This window comes from Zalophus californianus, chromosome 9 (genome assembly GCF_009762305.2).
Source record: "Zalophus californianus isolate mZalCal1 chromosome 9, mZalCal1.pri.v2, whole genome shotgun sequence".
Classification (NCBI taxonomy): Eukaryota; Metazoa; Chordata; class Mammalia; order Carnivora; family Otariidae; genus Zalophus; species Zalophus californianus.
The window spans coordinates 116,145,492-116,164,518 of record NC_045603.1 but is presented as its reverse complement, the minus strand read 5'-3'; the positions used below and the strand labels follow the sequence as shown (position 1 = coordinate 116,164,518).

Genomic DNA, 19,027 nt, shown 5'->3' with positions numbered 1-19,027 from the left:
CCACAAAGCTCTAGAAGGTCATTTCTAACCAGAGAGCTGGTTTGTAGAATTCCCGTAGTGTAACTTTTAGTGGATAGGACCCACGGTTCCTAGTTCAACGAGAGGAACAGGTGCGTTTTATTATTATCAATTTAGGAATACATTATTTCTTTAAATCTGCCTTTTATATTTTTCTGCAAAGTGGGAGCAGGAGGTTCCCCTTGTTCCTGTTCTCGAACTACTTCTAGTAGTGTAAACCACAAGATTAAACCTTTGCTGCCACCTAAAGACTGACTCTGACATCCCGTCACATCATGGCTCTGCTCATTCCGTTCGAGGCATTCTTCTTTTTCTACCTTCTAGCAATTTTCATTTAGCCAGGGCCAGACAGACTGAGGACTACTTAGACAGATAACGGTCATGGCTTATTGTCTAATCCCACATGAACCCTTCCCTCTAAGACACCAAATAAATGATCTCAGGATTTTCTAAATAGGAATAAAGGGTTGTATTTCCTTCTTTGTTCTTTGGCCTGCTCAATTCAGGGGACTGTTATATAAAAGGAAGACTAGAAAGTGAACAAAGGGGGGTAGACTATCTACCTGGAATATATAAATGGCTTGGGGGCACCATAAAACTTCCCCACTTCTGGGTGCAGTGTGGCCTCTCCTGAGAACCAGAGTGCCTGTTCTCCTAAGGCAAATGGCAGGTCCAACAGAATGGCCTGGAGGAACTCAGATCCTGGAGAGTGAATGTCCTCCCAGGCTCCAAGGGGTCGACACTCCCTTTGATGGTTCCAAAACTGGAGAAGTGTATGACAGAGGGAGGATATCCACTGTTTTTATCAGCTTTAAAGAAAAAAAAAAATCCGTGACGCCCTGTTTGATGTTATTTGGGGCTTTCTTGTTTGTGTAGGGATTTGTTCCCTTCCTTGTGAGCGCCACAGCTGGGACCACCGTGTATGGAGCATTTGACCCCCTCTTGGCAGTTGCTGACATTTGCAAAAAGTACAAGATCTGGATGCATGTGGATGTGAGTATCCCATAGGGATGGCCACTAAAATACCCTTGCACATTTATTCATTTGGGGCTCATGGAATGAAATGTTCTCTCTCTCTCTCTCTCTTTTTTTCCTTTGGGAGCCTATTTTCAGAATGGGGAGATTTAAGCTTTTGAAGAGTCCAGAGACAAAGTAGCCCACAACTCACCCAGTACCCAACATTGACTGGAGGAAGTCAGAAGCTGACCTGCCTTAATGTCCCCAACATGAAAATATTCTTATTTCTCTGACCAGTACCCAAGCTGAGCACTTAGCTCTTGATTCATCAGGAATGTAGCCTACACACATCCATACACAGCCACACATGTGCACGTTGTACTTCCCTAGGAGAATGATCAAAAATGCAAAAAAGAGTTACATTTACATAGGAAACCCAGAGGATAAAAAAACAAACAAACAAACAAACCTCAAACTCAAGTCAGGTATTTGTATATTTGGAGAGGAAAGCAGACTTGGCAGCTTGCTAGGAAGTATGGGCCACCAAATTTCCAATTTCTTAGCTGGGCCAGCTAAGAAGATAAATTATATTTGAAATGTTTTTGACTCCAGACCTAGTCACACTCAAATGAAGATGTGCCCACCAAAACATTTTCAAATGAAAAAAAAAAAAAGTCAAGATTTAGAAGGACAAAGTGAAGAAATTTAAGCATAGGCCAGTATTACTCAAAGTGTGGTTCAAAGATCAGCTGTTATCTGCAAACTGTTCGTTACTAATCCACTATTACTAAGGCTGAACCAGGTAGATGTCCATGATCCCAGTGTTACCCTGCATAGTGGTGGTTACCAGTCGTCTTTTCCTTCCCTGATTCACAGTGTGAGTTGTTCCTTAGGCTAGCAGAGACCCCATCGGTTTTACAAATGAAGACACTAAGTTGAACAATTCAAGTACCGTCATGACCTGGGTCTCAGAACTGGAGAGCCTATTAAAGCTTTCTAGCTGAAACCAGAAGAGGATTATCCTGACAACTTTAGAGAAATTATCTTATCCTCAAATACATATTAGTGAAATAGGATTATGAAGCTGCTTCTTCCTTCTGGAATCATCCAGACTTGCCAAAGGAGTTTTCCTTACAATTCAGAAGCTGCTTAATGAGTCCCTTAGCCATTCCTCTGTACTTTCAACAGGGCAGACAACAGGGTTTCTTGTTCTGAGATCACGAGCTTTACTAGGACTATGAGTGGTGGTGATGCATGGGGGAAAGGACCTTTCCTTTGTGCAGACACAAGAAATGTGCCCCCAGTTTGGCTCCTTACACTTGTCTAAATGTGGGATGGAACCTGAAACCTTATAATAGTTTCCAATTTAAACTTTGAAAGTCTAGTGCCAGAAGGTGACCAGCCCCCTGTTGCCTGAGCCTGAGGAGATGACTTTCACCCCATGAGAGTCTCGCTATTCTGGAAGACACCAAACTTTAGAACTCTAGGCAATGAAAGACCTGTTACCATGTTCCTTATATGATCTTCCTTTTGCAGGCAGCTTGGGGTGGGGGATTACTGATGTCCCGGAAGCACAAATGGAAACTGAGCGGCGTGGAGAGGTACACCCACTTTTCTTGCTAACAATGTAAAGTGTGAAAGCTAAATGTGAAAAGCAAGTTACATACCATTTCCAAGCACTCTTGGGACACAGGTGAACCCATTCTCTGCAGTGTTTGTGTGCCTTGACCTGTGTGGTCATAGACCCATGAACATTACGTGTAAATAACAAAAAGACATCAAATCCTCTATCCAGTAGCCCAGGCAGAATGTTTCTCAAATAAATAGAGATTCCTAACTGGAGTCCGTGGTTGACCAGAGGGCTCAGCAATGACCTTCCTACAATCTCTGAACCAACTACCCAAATTATTTAAAACCTGTTGGCAGGTCATAATTTTCTAGGGAGAAGATCTGTAGCTTTCATATTCCTCAAAAGCGTAATATCCACTGCTGTAAGCAAACCAACAAATAACTTTGCACCTTGTAATTTATCAGTGTTGAAAGCATGGGTTTGAGGTTTACTACGGCCAGCTGAAAGCAAGACATACTTGTGAGAACCTCATCTCATGGTTTCATTCCTACGATAATTTTCTTTTTTTTACATAGCTCTGATGGATGCAACAAAGCACTTTTTTTTCAGAGACTAAGCAGTAGATGGTTGAGAAAAGCCTCCAAACCCAAAGGAGGTGATATTTGATTAGCATAAAACATATTCAGGTCTGAAGAGAAAAGGAAAAAAAATTATACAATGCAAAATCAGCCTCAGGCTTTGCTGACCGTGCACAGAGGAAGCTCAGCGTCCCCGTTCTCCCATTACACCATGGCAGGTCAACAGCAGAGGTGAGCTCTGCTACGCCAGGCAATTAACTCAGAAAGCCTGAGTTGGTCCGAGGCTGCCAAGGGCCCACCATGCCCTGCCCAGTAGCCAGATGCTGCCCAGGAAGAGTTTCCCACTGGCTTTGCCTCCAGATATCTTGGCACAGTTTCTGCTCCAGAATGAGGAGTGAGGCCGATGGAGCGTGGGAGCATCTGTCGGCATTGGCCATGGGGCCAGGCCAGGAAGGATGCCCCCAGCGTGCTCCGTGATGCCCAGGCCTGCTCACGTGCAGAGAACCCGAGGGGGCAGGGGTCACCGAGGCAGAGTCAGGGGCACATTGCCTCACTTGTGGAACCCTCGAGAGACCTACTGAGGCCCAAGTCAGCAGGGTAGCCGTCTGTGAGTCTGCCGGCTGGGGTCAGTGGCTGGCGGGTAGCGCTGCCTGGGCTCTGATGGTGGGTTCCCACTTAGCTCCAGTCCTCTGGGGCTTCTCCCATGCCCAATTCCTTTTTGCCATGAAGATCTCTGTGGAACCAGACGCTTAAGGAGAAGGCAATGCACTACACAGGGAGAGATGATGGGGAACAAAAAAAAAAAGAACAGCTTGGAAGATGCCTGCTCAGATGATCAGAACAAGAACGAATTCTCGTGCTTTCAAGAGAGAGGTGGCCTTGTACACAGTCCCTTCTCTTTAGTTTCTTTCTGACTGGCACAAAATGTAAGCGTCTATTATTGTACTTTTAATGCCACCTGGGACTCAGAGTGCCAAAAGCCAGGGGGCGTCCTCCACCAGTGATGACTTAAAAGCTCACTAAATTACCTATCCTGAGCCTTGGAAAAATAAACACCCACACACTTTTGTACTAAAGACTGTTATTTCAGAGCAAAGCTTAGAACATTCACTGTGGACCACAGTCTCCTCCAATTGCTGCAGTTCTGAAACCGTATTGTAACTAAATCTACAAAGTGGAAGAGCCAAAGATGGAGTCCCCAAAAAAGAGGGGCTGCTACCTCTGTACCCGAGAGTATCCGTCTTGCTGACTTATTAGCAAAAGGCACATCGTCTTTGGTGAATACGCTTGTAGAACCAGTGGAAACGCCTGGGCATAATGGGCATGGGCATAAGTTTAGGGACAAAAATTTGCCCCACTTGGGGGCACACATTTTTCCAAGGATTCACTCTAAAGGGGAGGAAATCCATGGTCAATTCTTGTCCCCAGATCGAGAGGTTCCCCCATGGTCACAGGGTCCCCAGAGTGCCCTCTTCATAACAAAATGGCACAAGTCACCAGAGCCTACCTGGCACTCCCTTTGAGTACCTACCAAATTCTCAAAAAGCAGCGTTCTTCTTGCTAACGCTGTCAAATTTTCTAGAGACAGCATAGCTGAGAGGGTGTGCCCAGAGCCCTAACGCTCCCAAGTACGCTTCTGTGCACTGTAGACTGTCTCCTTTAATCCCTCCCCACAGCAGGCTGCTGCTTGCCTGTAATCTCCCTTTGTGGTCGCCCCCTCTCAAGGCTTTTGGGCCTGGCTGAAGGTCCTGGCCCGGCTTCTGCCATGTTACCAATCACTGCCCTCACTCCTGCCCCGAGAGCCGGCGGTTTAGAAATTCAGTTCACTAGTGACTGAACCTCTGCCACATGCAAGGTGCAGCACCAGGCCCAGCGAGGGCACAAAGACGAATATGGTGTGAAGCCTATTTTCAAAGGGCTTAGAATCTGGTAGGGAAGAGTGGCAGTCAATGATGGGTTAAACTTCAAGGCAGAGGAAGTAAAGGCTCAAGAGACAGACAAGAGAGATGACTGGCAAGCGCAGAGAAAGGGATGATTCCTGCTAAACGGGGTTATTCAAGGAAGTCTTGGCGCAGGCGTGGGCATTGGGGCTGCGTCAGGCGGAAGTGGAAGATGGACATTCAAGGTGAAGAGCAAGGGCATGGAGGTTTGAAAGGGTCCTTGGAGGAAGTCCAGATAAGTTTGGATGGAGACTGAGAGGGACTCACGGCAGTGAGTAGGAAGCTCGTGGAGTGTCCACAAGTCCTGCCCAGGGAGTCTCAGTGGAGGGCCTGCCCACAGGACCAAGTCAGGATCAACGTAAATCCCTGAGCTGAGAATCCCTGCTCTAGGAGCCATTATTTTGCATGGAGAGTATGATATTTCTCAGATTAGAAAGGGGGGAGTGAAAGCCCCTGTCGTAGCAGCCATGGGGGGGGCAAGGGGGCAGTGAGGAGACGAGTCATATGATCTCACCTGCCCTTTGGAGAGACAGCTCTGGATTTGGGAGGAGATGGAGGCCAGGGACCCAGTAGAAGCCACTGAGCTCTCGAGAATGTCCAGGTGAGGGGTAGCGGCGGTGGCAGAAGCTAAGGGTGCAAACCCGGGCGGTAGCGGCTGGGAGGGAAATAAGTGGATGAACCCAGCCATGTGGCTTCCATGCAACAGGACGAACCATCACAGAGACCTGCTTGTCTACAGGACCGCGTGTAATTTAAAGAACCAGTGCTTCTGTTGACTTCCCTTGCTTCTGAAACACTTTGTGTGTATATATATATATATAGATAAGTTGCACTCTAATTACATGAAGACCATTGTATATTACACAATGCTTAAACACTCTTCTTATATAATACTTTCTTTTGCCTTATTTTCCAATACTTTAAGAAATTCCACACTTTCTGCCTTGACAGACTTTACAGTCTTATATAATATGTTAAAAAGTACAGGGGACATTTTTTTGTAGATATCTTTGACCAAGCTAGCATTAGCTTGTTGTACTCTAGGAAGCATCTTCCTCAAAAGTTACAAGCACCGAGTACTACAGAATAAAGCGCTTTACACAAAGTTAAAAAAAAAAAAAAACACTGGAGCTGCAAGGGGTGATATGGGGAGAGCAGAAAGAAGAAAATGCTACTAACACCTGAGGTCTGAGAGCTAGATGTGTAGGGGGGCAGTGTGAGGCACCGAGGCACAGAACACACGTGAAAGAACAGATCTGGAAGGATGAGGAGGGGCAAGTTAATGAGCTCGTGTGGGGTCTGCTGAGTTTGAGGTACAAATGAGGGCACAAGGACATGTCTTAAAACAGCCCTCAGGGAGTCAGTTTTCTCTGACTTGCAATAAATCACAGAAGCCTCATGACTGAACCTCACAGCAAAACATTTTGAAATGAACCTGAGGCTGTTTTTCATAAATTGCCAACATTTCTCAAACAAACTAAGAGCATGTTATTGAATCACTCTGTGCAGCTTTTTGCCCTGTTTATGAGGCAGCCCCTCTGCAAGAGAGGCAGGACAGGGAACTCAGTGACAGGTAGCTGTGGGCCTCGACAGCATCTACTCTAAAAAGACAAGTTGGCCACAGCATCGAAACAAACACCTCCAGGCAGAGAAATGAAGAACAGTTATTCTGTCCTCCATCAGGTGTCATTACCGACAAAGCTGACTTTCATCAGGATTAGGCATGGAGCTGTAGAATATTCTAGAAGCAGTGTATATGTGCTCAAAGTCACACACAGTGTGTAAATGATAGAATTGAAATCAATAGTAGGAACCAACCTTGTTTAATGCTTACTGTGTATCGGAAGATGAGCTGGCCTATCTACTGATTCAGATGAGATCCCCAGGCCAGAAAACCTTCTCTGGCTGGCCAGCTGATGCCCACCACTCATCAGATAGAAGAATGGGATGTTTCCCAGCTTCTCATTTCTTCCCAAGGTTCTTGGGCTTGGGAAGCAACTCGAGTGCTGGGAGCAGGTGAGCCCAAGTCTGTTGTTCAGCCAGAGGAGGGCCAGCGATCCGCAGGACTCTGGAGCCAGCTGCCATGGGTAGCTCTACTTTCCCTCCTCCTGTGAGTCTGTTTATACCAAGGTCACATTCATGATTCTCATCCTCAAGGATCCCTTAGGCTCTCAGAAGACATGCACAGGGGCTCACCTTGCCTGATAAACCCGTGAAGTGAGCGATGGGAACTCACTCATGGAGGGGACACTTGCTTTCCCTGGGAGCCAAAGGAGGAGCCGGTTGGAGCAGTTCAGCAGGAGTGAGGGAGAGAAGTTGAATGAAGGTGAAAGAATTCTGCAGAGAAAATAACACTTGATCTGGGACTTAGAGAACAAGTAAGATTTAGCCAAGTGGAGCAAAGAGAGATGACATTCCAGGAAGAAGAAATAGCATTAAGAGACCCAGGAGCATGGGAATAGAATTTTCTGAGAATAAAAAATAATCTGGTGTGATGAAAATGGTGTCATGAAAAATGAAAATGGGTATGGAATAGAGCAAGGACACAAGACTGAATACATGGCCTGCGCTCACCCTTGATGGCATTATTATTATAAGAATCTGACCCAGAACTATGGTTTAGACTTTGCAAATAGCATAAATCCCTGACAGTCTCTATTACTGATGGGAGAGCATTGTATTTCTCAAGTGTGTTGGGACAAAATAGATTGAAAACTGCTATAGGAACCATAGCATATCCCACCTGTGGTCTAGAAGAACATGTCTGGGTCAGAGAAGAGATGAAAATGGGATGAGCTAGAAGCTATTATGAAAGGACAGATATGAAGAATGTAATAATCAATGGAAGAGGAAGAAGGAGAGATGGTTGAGAAGAACAAAGTTAAGCAGTGAAATAAGCCATCGCTTTACACCCCAGGCCACTATGGGGGTGCCTCCAGGAACAACAGAGGCACGTGAGGACAGCCCCTTCACCTGCTTGGTGCCCTCCTGCTTGGCCGCCATGGGCAGGACACTGGAGTGGATGATCCCAGTCCCTCAAAGGGACTCTCAGATCACATGGAGGCTGGCTGAATTCCTCCATGGAAGCTAGCAGGGAGCTGCATGAAGATGCCCACCCTCACCTACTCTCTCTGTGGACAAAGAAAAGGTTGTAGGTTTAAGAGTCCACGTTTTATGTTGTAAACTTAGCATCATCCAGGAGTCTGAGAAACAGTGGTAAGAACCTCAAAGCTCTGTTGTCCTGGCACAAGACCTTGTAGCCTGAGCCTGTCATAGGTGCCACCCTCTTAACTCCATTTCTTTCCCTTAGGGCCAACTCTGTGACATGGAACCCACACAAGATGATGGGCGTCCCTTTGCAGTGCTCTGCTCTCCTGGTTAGAGAAGAGGTACGTCTTTCCTGATTCACGGCCCAGTCCATCAGTAGAGTTTGGTAGAGTAAATGTGTGTAGTGACGGAATCAGAAAGAAGGGTGATTCACAGGCTAGAACAGTGAGTCATATCCAAAAAGAAGAAATCGTTCATGAGGATAATTATGAAGTCCTGCTCTTATTTCCATGTAGAGGATGGTTCTATTTTGAGTTGACAAGACAGGCATGTTTCTTACATGGCTAAATTGTAGTGTGTGTTTGTGCGTGTGTGTGTGTGTGTGTGTGTGTGTGAGAGTATGTGTGTGTGTCTGGCTTACTTTATTTAGCATAATGTTGGCAAGGTTCATTTATGTCATAGCATGTACCAAAATTTCATTCCTTTTGTGGCTGAACAATATTCCGTTGTGTGAATATACCACAGTTTGTTTATCCATTCATCCTTCAGTGGACATTTGGGTTAATTCTGCTTTTTGGCCGTTATGAATAGAGCTGCTCTGAGCATTTGTGTACGATTATTTGTTTGACTATCTGTTATCAAATGAGGGACCTGTTTTCAATGGAGGAATGGAGCTGCTGAATCATATGGTAATTCTATATTTACCTTCTGGATTAACTGCCAAAGTGGCTTGAAACATTTTACTTTCCCACCAGTGTGCATGAGAGTTCCAATTTACTCTACATCCTTGCCAACATTTCTAAGAAAACACAGCTAAATTTAGCTCTTAAATTTAGGTCTTTGAACCATTTTGAGTTAATGTTTGTGTATGGTGTGAGGTATGAGTTTGCATGCGATATCCAGTTCCCCCACTACCATTTATTGAAGAGACTACTCTTTCTCCATTGAACGGTCTTGGGACCCTTGCTGAAAATCAATTAGCCATAGATACATGGATTTAGCTAAATTGTACTTCTAAAAAAGGCGTAGAACATTAGGTTGTACTCAGCAGGGCCCACAATGAGTCAAGAGAAACTTAGCATTCATAAAATACTAATGAGTTAAAAAAAAAAGTGGAGTTTCAGAATGAGAAAGGTTGTCGTGTCCCACCGTCCTCCATGCCTGGAATGGTTGCTTAGGTCAATGCCAAATTGCATATGGGACCCCATCAAGCTAGGGTTCAAACAGTGGGGAACAACTGGTGAATATGTGAGAGGGATGGTTGAAATAACTAAGGATGTTTAATTTAAAAAGAAAAAGAAACTTAAAGGGCTGGAGGATGGCAGCCTTCACAGTTTAAGTGACTCTCAAGTGGAAGAGATTCATTTTTTCCTTGTAGCTTCGGGGAACTGGCTCAGTCGCACTGGGTTTGAATCAGAATATGCTATGATTTTAGGTCTGACTTCCGGTCAGTGAAAGGAAAGCTTTTCTAAAAATTAAGCTCATCCCGAGGTAATGAATCTGGGTAATGGAATAAATTCACTGCCAGGGGAAGTGACTGGAGATTGGACAGCCACTTATTAGTAAGAAGATAGAAAAGATTCCTTCATTGAGAAAGGAGTAAAATAAATGCTCTAGGATCCCTTCCAAATCCAAGAGTTTATGATACTCTGACAGCATGTCCCTTATTGAGATAAAAGGAATAATGCCATTGTATAGGACTGTATTAAATATTCTGTGATAAGAGAGTTCCGGGTTTAAAAAAATCCTGGGGTATTTTAGACTGAAGAGTTAAAAGGAAGTTTCGTTACTTCAGGGCATATCAGAGCCTTTAATATGCTGATATATATTGCAACTACCTTTGAGGAAGGGATTTATGATGTAGAGTTTCCTAAATTTATTTGCCCCTGGGAATTTCTTTTACAGCAACTATTTGAGAGCACAACAATTATTAGTGTACTTAAATTAGCTGGCCACATAACGGTCTATAACTTTTTAATGGCTTGGAATCAGAGTATTATCTCATCAAGGCCCTTTATGTGAAAAACATGACTTTTATTTATCCTTTTGTGCAGTGAGATGGATGCCGGCCAGCCTTTGGGGGGTCTTGTGTTTTGAGTTGCTTTTCCTATCCCAGGCCTGCTTTATCCACCATTCCAGACTCTGGGGTGATCTCCCTACGACTGGTGGCACATTTTTGTGAGCGAGCTTGCATGGCAAGCTTCTGTGACCATGAAACAAAATTGAAGCACCTGTTGCAATTTTCAATCTTATTGGTCTTTGAGTGAATTTTCTTTTTCAAATCCAAAGTCATTCTACTGCTCTATTACAGTTATTTAATTTCCCTGAATCTCAGTGAGTTCAACTGCAAATGAAGCCCAAACTATAGGGTCGAGCCCAGCTTCATTGCCGACCATATGGTCTTTTAGGACCCAGTTAAATTTTAGTTGCATTACAGTTTGCTTTCATTTGATACATTTTTTTAAAAGAATTCTCACTTCTAACTTCCACTTGGTGATCACATTTTAGTCTTCTCTTCTCTTGTCATGCGTCACAAGGGAAAAAAAACAACAAATGTCAAAGCTTCTGTAAAATCACAATAATACTGTAGATAATGAAAGAGTCAAAGGCTTCCTGTGGTTCGTGACAAATTGAAACGTGGTGGGGTTTCTCGTGAGGAGACTGACAATGCTGTTTTAGTCAGAGAGCATGATTCATTCACTGTTCTTTGGAATCATTCAGTCACTTTGCCACCCATTTTCCATACCAACCTCCTGGTGATGGGGCAAATTGATGATCATTGGCAATGAAACGTCCCACTCAAACCACCACAAGCAACTGAGTATAAAAATGCAGTACTAACCACTCTTGAAAGGGGAACATGGCATTTGAAAGATTGGTTATTTAAGACCTCTCAAAATAACAATGTCTACTGTTTTAGATTTCAGCATATAAAAATAACAATACACTATCTTAAAAGCTATGACTTCCAAAGAGGACTCAAACCCTAACAGCCAAATGATAAAGTACTTGAACTAAGTATGAATGAAACACTGGAATAATCTCACTATTAGTATTTTACAGAACCAAAGAGTTTCTAAAGTATTTTAATTACAACAAAATCAAAACAGCAGGATGTTCCCTCAAAGAACAAACATTATATTCTGATTCTGATTGTTTCTAAAGAAACGCGTTCTCTTAAAAGGAAGAGTTAAAGCCTATGTGCCCCTGTTGTTAACCTGTAGTTAGTTACATTTGATCCTGAGCCATTTAATCCCACGGAACTGACCTATCCCCACAGCGCATACTGTCCAGATATTGGTCCCATTTTATTTTATTTTTCACTTTTTTAGAGAGAGGGAGAGAGCGCGCACACATACGTACGAGCGCGCAAACAGTGGTGGGGAGGGGCAGACGGAGGGAATCTTAAGCAGGCTCCATGCGGAGCCCGACGCAGGGCTCGGTCTCACGACCTGAGCTGAAATCAAGAGGCAGACACTTAAGCAGCTGAGCCACCCAGGGGCCCCTTGGCCCCATCTTAAACATTTGATTCTTCCTGCTTTCTTTCTCTAGGAAATTTGGTGTCCCTTTAAAATTTTGTTTCTCTGAATAATTTTCACTGCAATGTAAATCTAACAGAGTACTTGATCAAGTCAGTAGAGTTTCCTAAGTTTTCTCTTCTCTTCTAGGGATTGATGCAGAGTTGCAACCAGATGCATGCCTCCTACCTCTTCCAGCAAGATAAACACTACGACCTGTCCTACGACACTGGGGACAAGGCCTTACAGTGCGGACGCCACGTTGATGTTTTCAAATTATGGCTAATGTGGAGGGCAAAGGTGAGCACATGTAGATAGGCCGAATGTCAACTAAAGACAGAAACTATATCTGGTGACCCTTATTATGAGTTTAAAAATGGATCTCCAAATCGAAAATTACCCAGGATTAAGTCTCTTTAATCCCGTGTCTAGATATCTGCCTTCTGCATGGGCAAGGACAGGAGCCAAATTGCTTCTGATGCTCACTCATCTAGAAAACAAACCCAGATTGCTTTCTACGGCAGAACATCTGGATTCTTAAGAGACGTTTTGTTGTTGTTGTCTCTCAACTCTTGGTTTTTACCCAGTGATTGATCCCTTGGGTAAGCAGTTGGGGAGGTTGAAGCCCTCCTTTTGTTTGGAGGACAAAACCCACCAGGATAGCTTCCTTTTGACATTTCAAGGGTTATCGTCTACTTATAAAGCTTTAAAAAAAAAAAAAAAAAAAAACCTGGAACTACCCAGTGACTTCATTTTGTAAGCTTTCTCTGTTTACCCCAGAATTTAACTACTCTTGATCACTCCACTCAGAAACAGAAACTCTGTAATGGTACACAGTTTGGGCTTGACTCATTGCCGCCTTCAAGGAGGATACCTGTGTGCTGAAATGTAAGCAGGCTGGAAAGGTCAAAGATTTTCTTTCTCATGTGGATGAGATTCCTAATTTCAATGTTACAAATCAATGACTTCCCACCTGGTTTCATTTACCTCCCACAGGAGGCAATGGCCAGAGCCAGCTGGACGTGCCAGAGACACCCAACTGCTAAAAAACCCAACCACTCAAAGAGTCCACAAGGGAAACTTGACGAAGGAAACAAGAAAGGGCGAGGTTAGAGGGAGGCTGGCACGCCCCAAGGTCCTCCATGTTTGAGGGAGGGGCTGGATTGGGCGGGGTGCTTTCTCGGTAGCCCACACAAACAGGGGGCCCTCCCATCCCAGGAGACGCACAGATAACTTGGTCAGCACGCGTGCAACCTGCCAGGGTGAGATCACAGATTGTGTCTGTGTAAGGAACCATGTCTACAGCAGAGAGTTCCCTCTGCCGTGGTTTTGGTTTTTTTTTTTTTTAATTTAATTTAATTTTATTTTATTTTATTATGTTAGTCACCATACAGTACATCATTAGGGTTTTTTTTTTTAGCATTTTTAAAAAGATTTTATTTATTCATTTGAGACACAGAGATACAGAGAGAAACAGAGACTGTGAGCAGGGGAGAGGCAGAGAGAGAGGGAGAAGCAGGCTCCCTCCTGAGCCGGGAGCCCGATGTGGTGCTTGACTCCAGGACCCTGGGATCATGACCTGAGCTGAAGGCAGACGCTTAATCATCTGAGCCACCCAGGTGTCCCATATCATTAGTTTTTGATGTAGTGTTCCATGATTCATTGCTTGTGTATAACACCCAGTGCTCCATGCAGTACGTGCCCTCCTTAATACCCATCACCGGGCTCACCCATTCCCCCACCCCCCTCCCTTCTGTAACCCTCAGTTTGTTTCTCGAAGTCCATAATCTCTCATGGTTCATCTCCCCCTCGGATATCCCCCCCTTCATTTTTCCCTTCCTTCCCCTAATGTCCTCCATAAGACTTTTCAAAGTCAACTGAATGCCTGAGCAGGAGAGAGGCAGATAGCTAACAAGAAACAAAGGGGGTTTGGGCGTGAAATAATGCAGTCAGCAACTATCTAATGGAAGCCTCTAAAGATCTATTCAGGAAAAAGGCAGTTTATTTTTTTTTAAGACTTTATTTATTTGAGAGAGACAGAGTGAGAGGGAGAAGCAGGCTTCCTAAGGAGCAGGGAGCCCGATGCGGGGCTCGATCCCAGGACCTTGAGATCATGACCTGAGCCAAAGGCAGACACTTAACGACTGAGGACATTTAACAAGTGAGCCACCCGGGCACCCCGCTGTATCTCCTCTAAGTGGTACTAAGTATGGAGTGGCTGCCTGGAGTTGTTGCCCCAGTAAAAGTGGTGGGATGGGCAGGGGCCCCCTCCTCTCTCAAAAGAGCTTGCACAAGGACACTTACTGGGCCCCCACCACCCAAGGTAAGACACATTCTTTGGAATGAGTCTCATTTGGCAAAAATAAATAAATCAAGCGCAGGGATTATTGGCGTCCTCTCAAACTGTTTGAAAATGAGTAGGTTTCTCATTTCATTGATTGGTGGGAATCCAAACTGACGAACGCGAACATCAGCTAGGCAGTGGAGGAAAGCTTGATCTCTAAATATTGCTCAGGGTCGTCCTTTTGCCCCCTTTTCTGCGATGTTTCTATTACGATGATGATCATTAGCTGTATTTACACAAAAGTGTTCCTCTCATGCTTCAACGGTTCCTGCAGCTCCTTTTCCATCTGAAGCCCCTTCGCCAGCATGGGGCAACGGTTGGCTGTAAGAGAAATAACCTGGAGGCCATCAGGTGTGAGTGAAACAACAAGAACTACTGAAGCCTGAAATAAGGGCGGAGGAGCTAGACTCTAACGCGCTGAAGTAAAGGCATCAGAAGAGGGAAGAAAAAAAAAGAAGGAAAAAAAAAAAAACCCAAAGGAACAATTCCAGCAGCCGCATAATTTATCCGTAAATTAGGGATGCATATTCCTTTAATTCCTCATGCCAAACTTAAGTATCTAGACACATAAATGGCAAAAAACTTCCATTTGCTTTTCGACTTAAAGCTGCATGTTTTGCAAAATGAAATGGTAATAACGATCAAAGCCCTAAGCTCAGTCCTACAGTCCAGAGGAGAGGGGAGGGTAATCACCCTCTTGTGAGAGCTCTCTGGTGATGCCAGCCAGGGACGAAGTCAGCCTGCCCTCAGAAGAACCGAGAAAGAGCAGGCTATGACATTCCATCTCCTATCCCCTCAGGCATGAGAAAAGGATCTGCAAAAACAATACTGAGGAGGAGGCGGCATTAATCAGTAAACCCTCTGTTATCAGATATGCTTGGGGACTGCAGCATTCAAGTGAATCCACATTTTCTCCTTCACAGTACAAACCACATGAAAACAAGTAACCTAACCATAAATATTCCTTAATCCATTAAGGACTGATGGAGCTAAATGCACTGACGGACAGCCTCCACATTAAGTCCAAGAGAACTTGATGAAAGCAACTATATGCAAAACAAAACAAAACAAAAAAAAAAAAAATCGAGCCTCTTGACATGATGCTGGCAGGCTTTCCGGACAGTAATACCAGACGTAAGCCTGTCATGAGCAAAGGCCCTGTGCCTGCCCTCAGCTCTGTTCTTAGTGAGGAGATCTTTCATTTTGTCTGTATCTTATTAGAGAATGCTAAATAAGACTTGATGGTTATTTTCCAGATTTTCCAGATTTCCTCAGTGGGTAAAACTCAGAGTAGATAGAAAAAAAACAAAAAGAAAGAGAGAGAGAAAGGAAGGAAGGAAGGAAGGAAACAAGGAAGGAAACGGAGGGAAGGAGGGAGGAAGGGAGGGAGGGAGGGAAGGGAGAGTGGGGGAGGGAGAGGAGGGAGGGAAGGGGAAAGGAAGTGGGGAAGGAAAGAAAGAAAGGAGGAAGGAAGGGAGAAAGAGAGGGTGGGAGGGAGAGAGAGAGGGTGGGAGGGAGAGAGAGACAGAGAGACAGAGAATGAACCAACCTTAATTTTAGGTCTGCAAGCGTGGCTCAATATGTAACTACCTAGTTTTCATGGTAAATCTCTCTGTGTATGGTTATGCAAATTATGCAAATTAGCAGATTTCCTTAGAGTTTTCTGTAATTGGCCTCCCTCATTAAAAATGTAGATAACAGGGGCGCCTGGGTGGCTCAGTCGTTAAGCAACTGCCTTCGGCTCAGGTCATGATCCCAGGGTCCTGGGATCGAGCCCCGCATCCGGCTCCCTGCTCCGCAGGAAGCCTGCTTCTCCCTCTCCCACTGCCCCTGCTTGTGTTCTCTCTCTCTCTCTCTCTCTCTCTCTCGCTCGAATAAATAATCTTTAAAAAAAAATGTAGATAACAGAGGGACTGGCAAATGGCTGAAAAAAAAAATACCAGGAGAAAACCATTAAAGGGAAAGTGATACGAGGCACCCTTTGCTGAGTGACTGAATGAATGTTCACTTTCTCTCTAAAATATCAATTTATTTTAATAAGTAGCTAATGAGTATCTGTTATTGTGCCTGATGCTGGGTGGGATGAGGGGGCCACAATTTTCCAGACGAGGTAAGCTAAATGCATAGATAACCATCACATAAGACAGAAAATAACTGGTTGTAAAAGAAACACAGACGCACCTTGAGAAGTTAAAGGACAGAGAGCCCATTCCTAGTTTGAGAGCCAAAAATGATTTATTAAGAGGTCACCTTGGAAATGGGTCTAGAACAGGATACGTAGAATACGTAGGATTTCAACCAGCAGAGCTTTGTTATTAACACAATTAACCTGGTGCCGATACAGATGGTTCCTCAGAACATACTCTGTAATAACACTGCCCCAGGGATTAAAAGTACACTTCCATCCATTCATCCATTCATTCAACAAATGTACATTGAGCACCTAATATATGCCAGCGCTGCTGGTATGAGCGAGACAGTGGTGAACAAAAGAAACACCAATGTGTGCCCTTGTGGAGTGTGCATTTCAGCCATGTCAGCCTAAACCAATCCTAAGTGTGTGGGCAATGAGGGAGAAAATAAAACCATCTTTCTCCTGCAGCTCCCTCAGCGTAACTCAGACGCTGGGGTCCAGGCTTTCACTTAGGCTCACCCGTCAGAGCCCTCAGCTTCCTTCATAGCAACCCAGGTCATGGTGATGTCACGCCTGATCAAGTTTTCCAGGGGCTGTCGTCATTCTCAGAGTAACAACTGTGTGGTATAGAACAACTACTCAGAAAGTAGTTGATGAATGAGTACATTTTGGAGAATCTCCTAAAAGCCTTCAAAACCTTGAAAATAAAATGTGGATCTTATTCCCATAAATATCCAACATGAAGAGACAGGCTTCTAAGAGCACACTAGAGTTTCCTGTGTCATTCCCCCCCCCCCCATTCCCCGCTCCTTGTACCTCTTTAGCTTAAAATTAGGGATGGTCAGTTTACTCCTCGTCATCTCAAGTAAAGTCCTAGACTAGCAAAGGCCAAAGGACTCCCCATCCGGTCTGTGATAATCCCACTGCCTTTACAATACAACAAAACTCCTTTTCAGAGCATTAATTTTACTTTACCATGTCCCTGTGTGGGAGGCAAATCACACAGACGCCACCCTTCCCATGTGATCGGGGAGATTAGCCAAGGCCATGGGGCTGCACAGGGTCAGAGTCCTACTGGTCCCAACCATATCCTGGATCAGGTACGAGCAAGTTTAAAGCCAACTCTGGACCGGTCCAAAGGGTCCAGTTTGGAGAACAATGAACTTCTCTCCCTCCTACCTAGGGGCCATCCCCAGTGTACCCAAACTGCTAGGTCAGTCCAAACCAACCCCAAATCCTTGACACCACAAAGTCATAGAGTGCATGGTGTAGGCTCTGGCCCGAGTGTTCAGGCATCAATCAGGGCCCTTCCTTGGGGTCATCAGGAACCAATCACTCTCTGACCAATCAACTTGGGCAGCAGTCTCCATAGAAATGATTCCTGAGCCCATCAGATTTCTTTAAGGCTTCAGATGTTAAAGTCACTGGCTATGCTGCATCTCCCTTTTAGCTGAGATGATGAGACCATCAATAGGAGTGTGTGCCCATCTTATGTACATTACAGCTGCTCCCTCCAGTTTCCATGCTGGATCAGTCACAGGTTGGCCTCTTCCAAGTGCTCCTGGAATGAGCGTTAGCTGTTTGTCTAAGCTTTCCATTAGCACTCCAGAAATGCTGAAGGAGTTAGGAGGAAAGCCATTTTGAAAAGTAATGCCCTGGAGTGTCCCGAGGTCTGTTAAACAGCTCCAGTCCACAGCTGTAGCGTTCTTTTTCACAAGTTCTTGGGCTTCCAGAGCTGGAAACTAAAAGACCTCCCTGATAATATTTGCCCGTTACCAACATATGAGTCATTTATCCCCAGAGGAGAAATCTAATGAGCTTTGCAGAATGACAGGCTAACAAAGCATCTGTGTGCCCCTTAAGATTCATACATTCATTTGTTCAATAAATCTTCATTGAGTACCTACCCTATTTGTTCTATAACAGGGTTACATTGGTGAACAAAAGTGGGATCTGGAAGTGGTAAATTTTCATGATGGGCAGGGGCTAAGCTGGCCTGCTGGGGGCTCCCTGATGATGCTGCTTCTCCACAGGAGAAGAACAGTCCAGCCTCCTGTCATTACTGACTTCCATAATTACCCCTCAGAATGGCAGAGGCAAATTTTCCCCTCGAGTAATCAAAATAATTGCCTACTACAGAATGGGGCCTCGGGAAGAAGAGGAATCCGCTGCAGGGAGCTGTGATGACATGAAAGGAATTAAAACACCTGAGGGGGGAGCATCAAAGGAGAAATAATCGCCAGAAAAGCCTCTGGAAGCACAGTCTTGTGCAAGGAAAGTGTGGAGCAGCGCTGAGGTGGAAGTGGCAGAGAAAGCATCAGTCTCCAGAGAGATTAGCCCCACAGAGAGCCCACCTGCCTGATAAGCTTTCTTCCTCTCTTATTCAGGGCACCACTGGGTTTGAAGCACATATTGATAAGTGCTTGGAGCTGGCAGAGTATTTATACAATACCATAAAAAACCGAGAAGGATACGAAATGGTGTTTGACGGAAAGGTACGTATTCTGATCTCTACGATCCCAAAAAGTTTAGTCAGTTCCAGTTCTTACCAGTTCTTATCACTGATTTTTTTTTTATGTCAATCATGTACTGTCCAGGTAAAGGGGAGCATTACAAAGGAGAAGCTGGGCTGATGGGGTCACTGTTCTGAGCTGCAGTAAAAAACGCAAACTCACAAAACAATAACTCTGTATAATGTGGC

The 19,027-nt window shown here is 44.6% G+C and overlaps 1 protein-coding gene across 1 annotated transcript in view; it reads left to right on the top strand.

The window, feature by feature from the left end:
- The window catches only part of GAD2 (glutamate decarboxylase 2), a 78,341-nt gene that overhangs the window by 47,411 nt on the left and 11,903 nt on the right, over window positions 1–19,027 (top strand). Inside the window, exons 10-14 of the mRNA XM_027595472.2 lie at window positions 895–1,011; window positions 2,512–2,576; window positions 8,374–8,452; window positions 11,999–12,148; window positions 18,714–18,821. Of these exons, the coding sequence (XP_027451273.1) occupies window positions 895–1,011; window positions 2,512–2,576; window positions 8,374–8,452; window positions 11,999–12,148; window positions 18,714–18,821 (519 nt within the window). The remainder of the gene's footprint in view (window positions 1–894; window positions 1,012–2,511; window positions 2,577–8,373; window positions 8,453–11,998; window positions 12,149–18,713; window positions 18,822–19,027) is intronic.